The 15,793-nt window shown below is 38.9% G+C and overlaps 1 protein-coding gene and 1 non-coding gene across 2 annotated transcripts in view; one reads left to right on the top strand and one right to left on the bottom strand.

Moving 5' to 3' along the window:
• Positions 1-13,650, top strand: part of LRPPRC (leucine rich pentatricopeptide repeat containing) — a 117,915-nt gene extending 104,265 nt beyond the window's left edge. The window contains exons 33-38 of the mRNA XM_015112262.3: positions 1,503-1,642; positions 1,770-1,885; positions 4,394-4,468; positions 6,785-6,869; positions 11,555-11,697; positions 12,752-13,650. Coding sequence (XP_014967748.3) covers positions 1,503-1,642; positions 1,770-1,885; positions 4,394-4,468; positions 6,785-6,869; positions 11,555-11,697; positions 12,752-12,808 — 616 coding nt within the window. The 3' untranslated portion in view covers positions 12,809-13,650. The remainder of the gene's footprint in view (positions 1-1,502; positions 1,643-1,769; positions 1,886-4,393; positions 4,469-6,784; positions 6,870-11,554; positions 11,698-12,751) is intronic.
• On the bottom strand, positions 8,578-8,684 carry LOC114671970 (U6 spliceosomal RNA). Its single transcript, XR_003722179.1, has one exon. It is a non-coding gene; the product is annotated as a U6 spliceosomal RNA (small nuclear RNA).
• Positions 13,651-15,793: the final 2,143 nt, after the last annotated feature.

Raw genomic sequence — 15,793 nt, forward strand, 5'->3', positions numbered from 1 at the left:
TTACCAAATTCATAAATCTTGCTCCACAGTTGATAACCTTTCTCATTCCTGTGTATATATGTCAGACCTCTTGTCGAAACACTTTGTTCAGAAATGAAAAATGACCTCATTTGTTTGTCAATAATATTTGACAGGAACACTAGTAGAATATTGTGAAGCAGAGGGCCCTGCAAGCTTGTTAAAAATGTGCATTTCTGTATTCATATTCCTTACCCACCCTGTGAACACACACCCCCCCCACAAAAAGGGAGGTATTTAGAGCTGATTTTCTTACCACTGTCTCTAAATTCCTTTTGAGAATTACCCCTATAGAAGTAAATAAGGACTTGATTTTTAATAAGCCCCCTAGCAAAGTACTTTATAGAATTTGATACTCTTAATATGTTTTTAGAAAAAATGTTCTTTAGTAATCTTGCATACATTTAATGGGACATGATATTAAAATGTAATGTTTGTTTTTGTAGGGGTTTTTTTTGTTTGTTCTTTCTTCGAGCAGAGAAACAGTTGTGTTTTGTTTTGACCTTTTCAAACTATTTCCCCAAATATAACTTTCCTTTAATAAGAAAATGTGATTGTTTTAAATCAGAAGATTGAGGAGATTACTCATCTAAGAACTGGGTGAATTTTAAAGTTTTACCATATAAACACAGTTTTATATGATTTGGAGAACATATTCACTATTAAGTAATTCTTTAAAACTTATAAGAAAAATATATTGTAACAGAGTATTCATTTTTAGAGAATTCTTATGTTTAATATAATTTCAACACAATATTGACTGATTGGATTTAGTATGCCATAACAGTAAGGTATCCATTATAGATTACCTTAACCAAAAAGATAGTCAGAGATAATTTTTACCGTAACTTGCTAAATAAGACCATGTAACTGATTTTTTTCAAAGTGTGAAGATACTTTTTCCTGAGGTTTTTAGTATAAATTGAGTATTTTCCAAATGTATCATACCTGACAAAAAGAAATTGAGGCAACTGTAAGTTAGAGACATGCATATATGCCTTTTGAAACATCATCAGTTTCTTTAAGAACCCTGGGATGTTAAATATGATTTTTATGCAGTAGTGACCAGTTGTGGATCATAAAGCCAAAATTATAGCATTTATACAAGTTTTCATTTTATATCCAAAGAGTAGCAAAAATATTTAAGATACAGAATTTTTTAAGTTATCTTCATTAATTCTCCTGTATATAGTTGTTTGATCTTGTCTGTAGAGCACTGTTAAAACAAGCAACTATTTCAACTGCTGTGAAATAAGATAAGCAACCACAGTAGCATGAACCAGCTAGTGATTGTTTTTGCTACTTAAATGTGATTGGGTTTCAGTTGCAGTGTTTTTATTTGATTACTTGTAATCAAATGTATTTCATTTTTTTCCTAAAGTATTAGCATGAGTGGATATAAAAGTAAGTTCTTATACTAAACTGTCTGCAATATTAATATAAAAGCAAATTTTAAAATAATTTATTTTGCTTTTTTCTAACAGCAATAACATAGATGTCGCAATAGAAAACATTGAAAATATGCTTACTTCAGAGAATCCAGTCATTGAACTCCAATACTTCGGCTTGGCATACTTATTCAGAAAAGTAATAGAGGAGCAGTTGGAACCAGCAGTTGAAAAGAGTAAGTTAGTTGTTTATGCTAAAGAACACAAAAGCACATTTTCTCTCTAGTGAGACTAGACCAAATTTCTTTGGTAGGTGAGTTATACCACTGTTCTAATGATTTTTCTTACCTGTCATTTTTCCAGTAAGCATCATGGCAGAGAGATTGGCCAATCAGTTTGCAATTTATAAACCTGTCACTGATTTTTTCCTTCAACTTGTGGACGCAGGCAAGGTGGACGATGCCAGAGCTCTCCTACAGGTAATGACCCTCCACTCATGGAGCAGTGGGGCTCGAGGCTTGCAAGAAGTAAACTGAGAAATTCCTAGACATAGGTGTGTGGTGGAATACTGGAAATTCAGTGTGGTGCGCAGCTAGCCTGTTTAAATTCAGTGTGAATCAAGGTTGCAGGACAAGATCTGGATGGTAGGTTTTAGGTTAGTTGTTTTTAAAGATCCCAGATCAAACCAGAAATGTCCTTAGAATTAAGGTTGGAAGGGAGTGGGGTGGGGAGTAGGTAGGGGCAATGAGTTTTGCTGAAATAATTAAAGGCAAATGTTTCTGTGCAGATAGGTAATGCAAAACAACAATTTCTTTGATTTTCTGCTTTAATTTCTCAAATGCTCTAGATACTGTGCATCACCATGGCAACACAGTTTGCAAACAAAAAGTAGGAAATGTTTGCTTTTCAAGTACAGCTTCTCACTTGAATACTCAAACATTCTCGGTGCCTTATTCAAGGTTTATTAAGAGTTGAATATGTTTTCTATTCACTTGTGTGTCACAGACACATTAAATGACAAATGCAGGTCTCTGTGGCCCGCACTCTCAGTTAAATTAGCAATCTTCAGCGAAGGAGACAACTGCATTCATGCTATTTTAACAGCACTAAATATAAAGCTACGCCAAGTGCCGACAGAACGGTGGGTGATCGGAGCTGCCACTGGCAATGTACACAAACAGGCACCGCCGGGGAGCCCCTTCCCAGCAGGTGGCAGTCAAACAGTCACCGTGATCCCGCCAGCGGCTGTGTTTGTGTAGACTCCCTGTGTCAAATTGAGGCCTGGGACCAATTTCTGATCGTAAATAGTATTATATTCCCTTACATTTTTACCAGCTGCGGAAGATGTTAAGTAGTAGATAGGGAAGGTAAAACTGTACCCATGTGCTTGACCTCCAGTTTTGATCCTTAAAGTTCATCTAGTTTGACAGTGGAATCCAAGCCATTTTTAAAAGGAATTCTTGAAAAACTGGGTCTCTGTTAACAGTTTTATAAAGGATGAATTAGCACTGCTTCTCAGACTCTTACTTTTGTTGCTGGAGAAGAGAAATTCCAGTTCACTGGGAATTTTCTTGCTTTGTTTGGCTTGTTTACTTTTTTTTCCCTTTGATTTTTTTTTTTTTTTTTTTTTTAATTTTAAGGAAAAGGCAGTTTATGATAGGGATTTCAGGACTTTTAAAATTGTTTTATTTTGCTATCTTCCGTGGTTTAAAAAAAAAAGATACTCATGCTTTATCTTCATACGTACATATCTAAGTACCTACTAGGGGTGTAATAAGCATATACATATCTAATTTTACACATGATGGTATGCAATCAGTTTTAACACATCCTTTTGATAGTTCTTTAGAAAGTGGCACTTGGTACTTCATCTACCAGCTTGTTCTCTGCCATAATCAAGGTTTTTCTTGAAGAGCACGATTGACAGCTGCCTAGGTGGGAGGCAGCAGGGATGGTACCTACTCCCTCAGAAAGAACTGCGTTATGTGCAGTGACCTCACCGAAGGGCTCTTGGTGGTAGCTGAGTGTCGATGCCACAGCAGAGTCTTTTCATTTACCATCTCATCACTAGACTGGGGTTTCAGATGATAAACCCTTCACCCATCCTTTACCTGCTTGTCAAACAGTAAGAGATTATTCTTGCTGTAGCGAAGAATACTTTATTCACAGATGTCAAAAACATCAGTGCATAATGTAAATGTTCTGTGTGTCCCTAAAAAGTTCTTTTTATACCATTAGTTTTAGTATTGACAGTGTTTTAAAGCTTTGAAAGAGCAGTGTTCTTTTAGAAACTTAAAAGAATGACATCTGTGATGAGTGTAAACTAAAATATTGTCTTGCCATATTTGATTTTACTATAGCATCTAAGATTGGATAGACACTTGATTTATCTGGTCTGTCATATAAACTTTTTTTTGAGTTTAACTTTGGTCTCTTTCTCAAGCGCTGGCTGTCTGTTGCAATGAAAGCCTTTTATAAAATAGAGAGATTGAAATCAGTCCTTTTGTATGCATAAGTGTAGGTAATTATACTTTAAAGAGAACTTGCTTTGTACATTTTAATTTTTATAAAGAAACGAGCAGTTATCTCCCTGACACCTTATTAAATGTATAATTAACCTTATGATCCCTAGCTCACTTGTGAATGCTTGGCAGTATAATTGGAGAGGAATAGTGTTTCTTTTTTTCCTCTTTCTTTGCAGTCCTAAACCTTATTCTGTGGTTGTTGAAGCATTAGTTTAATTTTTCCCTTTTCTTTTTAAACAAACTTTATACTTGCAATGCCAAGGACAGCATTTAGCAAAGCTTGGCATAGCTTACACTTGTTTTCTTTTTTCTTGCCTTAAAAAATAATAGTCGACTATTAGGCCTTCCTATTGGTAATAATACACTACTGTATTATTGTGAACTTTCTTAATTGGAAATATTCAGTTTGATCCGCTTGTTTATCAGAAACCTTCACTTACTGAATAATGTTTTAATTTTTAGAGATGTGGTGCAATTGCTGAACAAACCTCGATTTTGTTGGTGTTCTTCCTTAGGAATGCTGGGAAACAAGGAAAGGTACTCTGCTTTACTTGCTAACAAATCAACGATACTGCACGTGCCTTGCTCAGAAGTATTGAATTTAACATAAAAGCCTATTGGTTCAGGACCTTATTTGAGAATACTGTAGAGATTCAAGACTTTTCTTGTCTTTACTTACTTACTTTTAGAGGATGTTGATAGAGTCAGTTTTGTCATCTTTTAGCTGTAACTAGAAATGTAAAACAAGTTCATGCAGGAATTTTCCACTTACATAGTTATGCATTGAGAGCTCCAAGAAAAGGCCCTTAAAAATGCAAGATTAGGCCAGGCATGGTGGCTCACACCTGTAATCCCAGCACTTTGGGAGGCCGAGGTGGGTGGATCACTTGAGGTCAGGAGTTTGAGACCAGCCTGGCCAGCATGGCGAAACCTTGTCTTTACTTTAAAAAAAAAAAAAAAAAAAAAAAAAAAAGGAAGATTAAAATTACATTGCTTAGGTCACCTTGGGACAGTTAACAATGCAGAAGCACTGCCAAGGGAAATGTATACTCCAGAGTGTCTCCCAGCACGTGGCTACTTTTGAGCATTTATCAGGTATAAACCATCAGGTAAATGAGCCACTTGGCTTTCAAATTGATATGGAGCCACAAATATTCTAATTTGTACAGTTACTTTTTTTTTTTTACACTGTATAAGGAAGGGGTGGGTGTGTAACAGAACCAAGTCCTTTTGAAAAATTTATTATTATTTAAAAAAAGTTGGGCCGGGCGCGGTGGCTCAAGCCTGTAATCCCAGCACTTTGGGAGGCCGAGACGGGCGGATCACGAGGTCAGGAGATCGAGACCATCCTGGCTAACACCGTGAAACCCCGTCTCTACTAAAAATACAAAAAACTAGCCGGGCGACGTGGCGGGCGCCTGTAGTCCCAGCTACTCCGGAGGCTGAGGCAGGAGAATGGCGTAAACCCGGGAGGCGGAGCTTGCAGTGAGCTGAGATCCGGCCACTGCACTCCAGCCCGGGCTACAGGGCAAGACTCCGTCTCAAAAAAAAAAAAAAAAAAAAAAAAAAAAGTTTCTGTGGGTACATAGTAGGTATATTAAATTCTATTGATGTTTAACAGTAAGTATAAAATTAAATTTCTCTTAGATCTCATTTTACCTCTTGTACACCAGAAACTACATTCTTAGTTTATTTGGGTTCTTTATGAAGTTTCAAACCACGTGTCGACTGTGATGCTTGTTTTACTTGAAACATTTAGGCTGTGTCCATTTTGGGAGATCTACGTTTTCCTTAATTTCTACACACTTCCCCTAAATATACCTACACTTTTTAAAAATTTGCTTCATTGCGTCTGTGACTCATGTATTTATTTACTATAAACAACTTTTAGAAAGTATTTAATTGCCCTTTCTTTCCTGTCAGAGGCTACGTTTTTATATTTGTGATTAAAAAGTACAAGGAATCTGAAAAGCACTTGTCAGTCCACATGTGGGATTGTGCCAAGTCCCTGTTCCCTTGTCCAGGAGATGGGACGGGAAATGCACAGCAACATATCTGCTTAGAACATTCCACCCAGGAGAGTTTAAAATAGAAGAAGCCCTGGGAGGATGCAGGTCCAGGTGTGGACTGAATAAACATGCTATAAAAAGGAGTTAGGATTTTTAAGATGCCTGTTAACAGTGTTCCATTGTTTGACAGTAAAATAGTTAAGCCAGATTTTGCTCCTCTTGGTGAGATGGGAAGAAGGCATAAATGTTTATATGTCCATCATGGATTTATCCGGCGATGTTGGAGTAGGGTGGGAAATACTCAGCAGATATTCATTAGGGCATAGCAGTTCTGTATTCACTTGCTACAGGAAATAAAACCATAGCTGAGTCTGCTTATTCCCTGGAAGAAGTAAGTAAAAATTTCAGTGAGATCCTGGAAATGCTCTTTTTTGTATGTCAAGTGGGTAAAACTTCAGAATGTTTTAACTGAATTCTTTACAATTTCATCAACCAGTTGTGGCACCTAAAGATAGGGTTATCTCTCTACCCTTGGGAATCTTATAACTTCTTGGTATGGTATGGTCACCACTTGACAAAAGAAACAATGTTTTTCATATTCTAGGAAAATATTTGTAGAAATGTAAGTGGAATTGCATTAACTGTGAAAAATGCTGGTTGGTTTTAGCTGTAGATTATTGAGTCAAAATCAAATGCTAATATACAAGGGACAATAGTCCATTAAATTGAATAGGCAGTTCTGTTATAATTATTGTGAAAAATTTTAATATAGGGTTGATTTGTCAGTGTTCTATTTCACTGTTAATTGAGGTTTTGGTAATACTACCTTTATTTAATTTCTTAGGCATCAACTCTGAAATCTCTGTTAGAATTGATTCCTGAATTAAACGAAAAGGAAGAAGCATATAGTTCCCTCATGAAAAGCTATGGTAATATAAGTTTAATTTGACTATATTATTGGATTATTTAAATGGCTTTATTATTTAAGTGACTGTTATGTAAATGACTTGTAGTATAGTCAACTAAGTCAGTCTTCAGCTCAAAGGCAGTAATCCTAAATATCAGGTAATTATGATATAAATAACTCAGTGCTAGAATATGTTTTTAAACCATATATTAAGAAAAATATGAAATTATGCATATAACTTTAACATTAAAAAGTATTACTGAACATCTTCCGAGCAGTCCAGGTATATTGAGTAGAATCCCAGTCTCCTGGAAAGACCTAGAAATCCTCTTGGACTTATATATCAGAAACTAGTTCAGTCTCTCCAAGGGCCTGCCACCTGAAACAAGCAGAAATTTGAGACTCACTTAACCGGCCTTCTTGCTCCTTCAGTACTCTCTCTGCTTGCCTGCTACTCCTTTGAAATGATAGACCCTTGATTAAAAAGTAGCCCAAGGTTTTTACGTCCCAGTTCAAATTCTGGTCTTTTAACCAGTTTGTTCCCTGATTGCCAGACAATCACATATGAAAGGAAACTAGTCTAAAGTTTCCTCAGTCATCAAAATAAATGTTAGCATTTCTCAATCATGATCGCCTCTCCATCTGTTGCCCACTGATTTGCTCACTGGAGGCATGGGGTAAATAATTGCTTCATTGATTTTATCTATGGGAGGACAACAGACTCAGGAGTCAGAATTAGTAAGTCAGTTCTCTTTTTCTATACTTCTGAGGAGAACATTCTGTATTTCAAAATAGAGATATAGTCATAAAATTTCTCAAATTTCCAGTAACTAACCACAGGCATACCTGGAAGATATGGTTCCAGACCACCACATTAAAGCAAATATATAATGAACAAAGTGAGTTACATGAATTTTTTGGTTTCCCAGTGCATATAAAAGTTACATTTACACGATAGTGTAGTGTATTAAGTGTGCAATAGCGTTATGTTTTTAAAAAATACATACCTTAATTTTAAAATACTTTATTGCTAAAAATAGTTAACAATCCTCTGAGCCTTCAGTGAGTCGTAATCTTGCTGGTAGAAGGTCTCGCCTCAATGCTGATGGCTGAAGGTTGAGGTGTCTTAAAATAAGAACAATAAAGTTTGCCACATCAACTGACTTTTCCTTTCATGAAAGATTTCTCTGTACTATGCGATGTTGTTTGTTAGCATTTTATCTGCAGTTGAACATCTTTTCAAAATTGGAGTCAATCTTCTCAAACCATACAATTGCTTTATTAACTAAATGTATGCCATATTCTAAATCCTTTGTTGTCATCTAAACAGTGTTCACGGCATCTTCACCAAGAGTAGTTTCCTTCTCAAGAAACCACTTTCTTTGCTCATCTGTAGGAAACAGCTTCTCATCATGTTAAGTTTGATCATGAAATTGCAGCAGTTCAGTCACATCTTCAGGCTCCACTTCTCCTTCTAGTGGTCTTGCTATTTCCACCACATCTGCAGTGATTTCCTCCACAGAGATCTTGAGACCCTCGAAGGGGTTCATCCACGAGGGTTGGAGTCAGCTTCTCCCAAACTCCTGTTAATAAATGTTCTTAATGGCATCTAGAATGGTGAACCTTTCCCAGAGGGTGTTCAGTTCACTTTGCCCAGACCCATCAGAAGAATCACTGTCTGTGTCAGCTATAGCCGCATGAAACGTTTGTTTTTGTTTTAATTTTATTTTGAAAACATGCAATGCTTTACACATTTGCATGCCATCTTTGTGCGGGGGCCATGCTAATCTTCTCTGTATCATTCCAATTTTAGTGCATGTGTTGCCGAAGTGAGCCCAAAATGTATAAGACTTGAAAGTCTAGATTACTCCTTGATCTATGGGCTGCAGAATGGATGTTGTATTAGGGCACCTGAGAACATTAATCTCCCTGTATATCTCCTTCAGAGCTCTTGGGTGACCAGGTGCATTATCACTGAGCAGTAATATTTTGAAAGGAATCTTTTTTTTCCTGAGCAGTAGGTCTCTGCAGCAGGCTTTAAATACTCAGTAAACCATGTATAAACAGCAGTGCTGTCCTCCAGGCTTTGTTGTTCCATTTATAGAACACAGACAGAATAAATTTAGCATAATTCTTAAGGGTCCTAGGATTTGGGAATGGTAAGTGAGCACTGGCTTCAACTTAAAGTCACCAGCTGCATTAGCCATTGAAAATAGAGTCAACCTGTCCTTTGAAGCCAAGCATTGGCTTTTCCTCTCTAGCTATGAAAGTCTTAGATGACATCTTCTAATATAAGACTGTTTTATCTACATTGAGTATCTGTCGTTCAGTGTAGCCGCCTTCATCAGTGGTCTTAGCTAGATTTTCTGGATAACCTGCTGTAGCTTCTGCATCAGCATTTGCTGCTTCACCTTGGACTTTTATGTCATAGAGATGGCTTCTCTCCTTAAACCTCAAGAACCAGCCTCTGCTAGCTTCAGACTTTCCTTTTATAACTTCTTCACCTCTCTCAGCCTTCTTAGAATTGAAGAGTGTTAGGGCCTTGCACTGGATTAGGCTTTGGCTTTTAAGGGAATGTTGAGGCTGGTTTGATCTTATATCCAGACCAATAAAACTTTCTCCATTTCAGCAGTAAGGCTGTGTCAGTTTCTTATCATTTGTGTGTTCAGTGGAGTAGCACTTTTAATTTCCTTCAAGGACTTTTCCTTTGCATTCACAACTGGCTGTTCCACGTAAGAAGCCTCGCTTTCAGCCTATCTCGGCTTTTGACATGCCTTCCTCAGTAAGCTAAGCTTAATCGTTTCTCACTTTTGATTTAAAATGAGAGATGTGTGACTCTTCCTTTCACTTGAACACTTAGAGGCTATTACAGAGTTTTTAATTGCCCTAATTTCAATATTGTTGTGTCTCAGAGAATAGGGAGGCCTGAGGAGAGGAAGACGGCAGAACTGCTAGTCAACATCGCAGTCAGAACACATTTCTCACGTTTGCCATCTTCGTGTGCATGGTTCATAGCACCCCCCAAACAATTACAGTAGCAACATCAAAGATCACTGGTCACAGATCACCATAACAGACATAACAATAATAAGTTTGAAATATTCCAAGAATTACCAGAGTGTGACACGGAGACACAAAGCAAGCACATACTGTTGGAAAAATGGCATTGATAGACTTGCTCAAGGCAGGGTTACCACAAACCTTCAATTTGTAAATAACGCAACATCTGTAAAGTGCATTAAAGCCAAGGTATGCCTGTAATGTAAAATCGTGTCAAATGCCTAAAACTATATGTGTTACTACTAAATTAGGTAATCCATCTTGGGAGGAAGGTAGAAAAATCAGGAAGTAAGAAGGCAAGATGCTGGAATTTTCAGAGCAGCTTCCTAGAAGATAGAGCTTGAGCCCTTGATAGTAGTAGGGAAAGGGTTCAGCTCCTTAGGGAGGGGAATAAAGGATTTACACAAGAAGTTGACTTCATGGAAACAGCAAAGATGTGTTCCAACTCCTCTAAGAGCTGATGAGTCATTCACCCTCATTCCACTCTGGGAGACTCTGATTGCTCAACTTCTTATATCCACGTTAGGGGGATCCCCTGATGCTGCTGGAGTTGCGATTGACAATATCAGAGTCAGCGTAGGGCAGGGGTTTATTTGGTGGTTAGATGCTAACAATCTAATGCAAAATTAAAGAGTTGAATTACCAGCAGTAATTGTTAGCAGAGACCTTACGATCTCAATGGTAAACTAAAAAATTTCCACAAGTCAGCCACAAGTAGACAGCCAGCCAAATTTGGCTCCTAAGTTATTTTATCATTCACTTAAGTGAAACTAGTATAACTTGTTAATGTCTACTTATAGGTTTTTTTTTTTTTTTTTTGAGACGGAGTCTTGCTCTGTCACCCAGGCTGGAGTGCAGTGGCACGATCTCGGCTCACTGCAAGCTCCGCCTCCCAGGTTCACGCCATTCTCCTGCCTCAGCCTCCCGAGTAACTGGGACTACAGGTGCCCGCCACCATGCCCAGCTAATTTTTTGTATTTTTAGTAGAGACGGGGTTTCACCGTGTTAGCCAGGATGGTCTTGATCTCCTGACCTCGTGATCTGCCCACCTTGGCCTCCCAAAGTGCTGGGATTACAGGCGTGAGCCACCACGCCCGGCCTATAGGTTTTTTTTGTGTGTATCACTGTAGCTAACTATATTCTCCATATTTATTTCACAATAGAAAAATGAAAAACTTTTTTGGTGTTGAGCTGATGATCTTGATGTACATTTCTCCATAATTGACATGTCCCTCTCCACAACAGTTCCTGGATTATCTTGATTTCAAAGTGGTTTTAAGCCAAAGGGGATTGAATGGTATGTGTGTGTATTTTATAACTGAGGACTTCAGTTTGTGGTCACTTGAACTATCATAGGTCTTCAAAATAATACCTACGTGAATGGTACCATTAGTATTATTCTAAAGGCCTTTAAATGTAGCCATATTTGTCATTTTCTTCTCCTTCAAACTGAGTGATGCTGAATGAGGGATGTAGAGAAGAAGTGAGGGAGATGGTAGATTCTGAGCATGGCTTCTTACTGAAGGTAGTTAAGTGTTATTTGCCATGGGATGAAGGGATCCAGCCATCCCTGAGTGGCTAAGTGTTTTGGTGAAAAGAGTAAGATAGGTTGTCTTTATTTCTGATTAATAGTTTTTTCTTTGTCAGTCTCAGAGAAAGATGTCACATCTGCTAAAGCACTGTATGAACATTTGACTGCAAAGAATACAAAATTGGATGATCTGTTTCTCAAGCGTTACGCATTTTTGCTGAAGAATGCTGGAGAGTCTGTCCCTTTCACTGAACCCCCTGTGAGTATTTCTTAATTAAAGGGAAAAAATACCTCTACAGATTTATGTACGCTTCATAACAATGTATAAGAAAATAAGTTGAAGACTTAATTACATGAGGATTAGATCTCTGTGAAGAGCCCTCAGGGGATGGCTTGAGGGACTGAGCAGCGTGCCTTGGCTGCAGCAGTGGGAGAACATAGCTCTCTGGGGCCACAGTTTAAAATACAAGGTCTCAGACCTTCAGCTATAGGCATGGATTTACCAAATGTCCTTGGGGCAGTTCTATCATTTCAACTTGAAATAGGATGAAATAGGTTCAACAGCCAAGCATATTATGTCACTGGTAATTACTTGTTCATTTACATAAGTTGGTTTTTTATTTCTTCATGTAGGAAAGTTTTTTTTTTTTTTTGGAAACGGAGTCTCGCTCTGTCGCCCAGGCTGGAGTGCAATGGCGTGGTCTCGGCTCACTGCAAGCTCCACCTCGCGGGTTCAAGCGATTCTCCTGCCTCAGCCTCCCGAGTAGCTGGGATTACAGGGGCCCGCCACCATGCCTGGCAAATTTTTATATTTTTAGTAGAGATGGGGTTTCACCATGTTGACCATGCTGGTCTTGAACTGCTGACCTTGTGATCCACCCACCTCGGCCTCCCAAAGTGCTGGGATTACAGGCGTGAGCCACCGCACCCGGCCTGTTTTCTTTAATAAGAGAAATCACATATGCACAATTCCTTTTTGTTGCATCATTGAACTGAAAGTCAGTACACCATGTTTATTTCGAACACCTCAGCCTTCCATACCCAGGTGTAAATACCTCCATATGTGCACGTACACACATGCTTGCAGATACACACGTACCCTAAACTCCTGCTGCTTTGACTCTGAACCCAAGGCCCTTGAACTTGTGATTTAATGAAACAAGAAGGTGTGCTGAAGCTTGAGGGGCAGTATCTTCCATGGGCCTGGCCGTCTTAGCTACCAGTTGGTAGTGTTTATGATTTTTTAAGTTTTGTACCATCACCTCTTGCTGGTAGCTTTATCTCTAACTTCCCTCTTTTTTTCTCCTTAACAGGAAAGCTTTGAATTTTATGTACAGCAGCTAAAAGAATTGAGGGAAAATTCTTCCTGAAATAAGCAGGCGATACTTTGTTTTGTATATATTTGTGATTCTGTGTCTACATGTTATTTTGAAGTGTATTTGAAGGGAAAAATAAATGAAAATTTTCTTTATGTGTGACACATGTTCAAAATCTTATTGACCATAACTGTGCGCTTGGTTATTGGACATTTTTGGAGTTTTTTTCCTCTGGCATAAATTGATAGCATTTTCTTCAGTGCTGCTGCTGTGGGAAGCCATACTTTTTCAAGATTCTTCCCCTAATTGGCTCTTTGGTTTCCCTGCTATGTTTCATTTATTTCATTAAAATGTTATTCCTTTATTTAAGACTCGCTTATTAGTCTGCTGTTTCTCTGAAAAATTTTAGAGCTAAGTATAGTGATCGTGAACTTTCTATTGCATAATATTCTGCAATATAACAATTCCTTACATGTGTGAAGTCCTGCATAACTTTCAAATTTCATTAAATGTTGGCACTAGGAGTCATCAGATCTAGCCTTCATCATTTTCCAGTGAGAAGCAGAGACCCAAAGGGCCTGTCACTTGTGCTTGTTCAGGGGGCTGTCTGTCATGCCTGGAGGCTCTTCGGCATACTTCCCCCTCTTTCCCTTCTGCCACCGTGGCTTCCAAGCACCTCTGTTCATAGAACGTCTCTGAAATTGAGTCTTGGTCATGACTTATCCCAAAGTAGAGTGATGTGTTTCCTCTCATTTTAGTTTCAGGACTTTGTCAGCACAAGCTGTGCCCTAGGCTTGTTACTTTATACTCAATATCCTGAAAAGATGTGGCTTCATCTATGAAGGGGCAAAATATTGGTTTGTATTTAATTTTTTGAAATAAAAGTTATCCCTATATTGACTCTCATGCCTGTTAATATCTACACTGTAAATAGTGACTTCAAAAAAAATTCTAAAGGCCGGGCGCGGTGGCTCAAGCCTGTAATCCCAGCACTTTGGGAGGCCGAGGCGGGCGGATCACAAGGTCAGGAGATCGAGACCACAGTGAAACCCCGTCTCTACTAAAAATACAAAAAATTAGCCAGGCGCGGTGGCGGGCGCCTGTAGTCCTAGCTACTCAGGAGGCTGAGGCAGGAGAATGGCGTGAACCCAGGAGGCGGAGCTTGCAGTGAGCCGAGATCGCGCCACTGCACTCCAGCCTGGGCAACAGCGTGAGACTCCGTCTCAAAAAAAAAAAAAAAAATTCTAAGATAGGTAGTCAAGAGAGTTTGCCATTATAAAACATGTCTTAATATGGAATATCGACCTAACTGGAGATGAGGTAATTAATTACCAAAATGTTGAAAATGTTTTGAGAACTCTTCCGATTTTGGGGTATTCCTTGTTCATTTGAATTTGGTGAGTCCCTGCTGTTCAGTTTCAATGCCAACTTGGGTCACACTGTTCACATCAGGGGAGACCTTGCCTTGGGGACATAGGCAGGCTGCTTGCAACTTGTGCTGTTGACCTTCTGTCTTGTGGGACTCTCTCTCCTGCATCTGCTACCTGCCCGCAGATGGTGTGAGAGGGAGGGTTGATGGCAGGAAGCCAGAAAGTAAATGTCGTCATGGTATTAGCCAGGCTTTTACTTCACCTCTTTTTATGGCCTTAGATTTAAGGAAGCGGGGGGCGTGGCCAATGTTGAGTCTTGGCCCAGTGGACATAGTGCCTTGAGCACTGCCCAGGTGCAGGACCTGCACATGTTACAGGTTTGCCAAGTGTCTTTTTTTTTTTTTTTTTTCTTTTTTGAGATAGAGTCTTGCTCTGTTGTTCAAGCCAAAGTGCAGTGGCGCAATCTCAGCTCACTGCAACCTCCGCCTCCCGAGTTCAAGTGATTCTCGTGCCTCAGCCTCCCAAGTAGCTGGGATTACAGGCGTGCGCCACCATACTCAGCTAATTTTTGTATAGTAAAGATGGAGTTTCACCATGTTGGCCAGGTTGGTCTCGAACTCCTGGCCTCAAGTGATCCTCCCCCTGCCCTCGCTTCAGCCTCCCAAAGTACTGGTATTACACACCTGGCCAAGAGCCTCACTCCTGTGTACATCTTTAGTGATTGCACTGAAGTAGGCCTTATTTTTTGCAGTCATGCTAACGACAAGTTAGTCAACATTCACTAATTGACATTCATTAAAATAGGTCTCCAAGGTGAGGCATAACCTTGGGGTGTAATCTGGATTTCACAATCTTTGGGGAAACTGAAAGTACCATCTTCTGTGCATGAAGTGACTCCACACTGGCCCTTGTACGTTGACTCTGGTAAAATGTGAGTGTAATACAGAGGAAATAGGTAAGACCCCCTTATCTAGAACTCTGAACAGCAGCGGGGGGGGTTACAAAGGACTAGCTATTCAGATATCTTTTGCACTGTATTGGTTCCCCTATTGAACATAAATATTTAAAGTATAACTGTATATTGTAGGTGGGCTTTTGAGTGTTCTAAATATCTAATAGCTAAATTGAAATAAGTAGAAATATAAACAAAATTTAGCAGCTTTCTGTAATTTACACTCAAATTATAAGCAGCTAATTCTAAAAAGATGTCATTATAAACTATTGAAAACTATAGTATTTTATATATAATTATATGTTCATGTATTTGAACGCAATATAATTTTAACTGAAATGCTTTGAATAAAGTATACTCTAAATGTGGGCTGCTGCTGCCTTTTTTTTTTTTTTTTAAAAAAAAAAAAAAAAACAGTGTCACTCTGTGGCCCAGCCTGGAGAGCAGTGGCATGATCACAGCTCACTGCAGTGTTGACCTCCCAGGCTCAGGTGATCCTCCCACCTCAGATTCCCAAGTAACTGGGGCTACAGGTGCATGCCACCACAGCCAGCTAATTTTTTGTATTAATTTGAATAAACGGGGTTTTGTCCAGTTACCCAGGTTGGTCGTGAACTTATGGGCTCAAGAAATTCACCCACCTCAGCCTCCCAAAATGTTGGCATTACAGGCATGAGGTCCTGCACCCAACTGGCACCTTCGTTTTTATCTTATCAA

This window comes from Macaca mulatta, chromosome 13 (genome assembly GCF_049350105.2).
Source record: "Macaca mulatta isolate MMU2019108-1 chromosome 13, T2T-MMU8v2.0, whole genome shotgun sequence".
NCBI lineage: Eukaryota > Metazoa > Chordata > Mammalia > Primates > Cercopithecidae > Macaca > Macaca mulatta.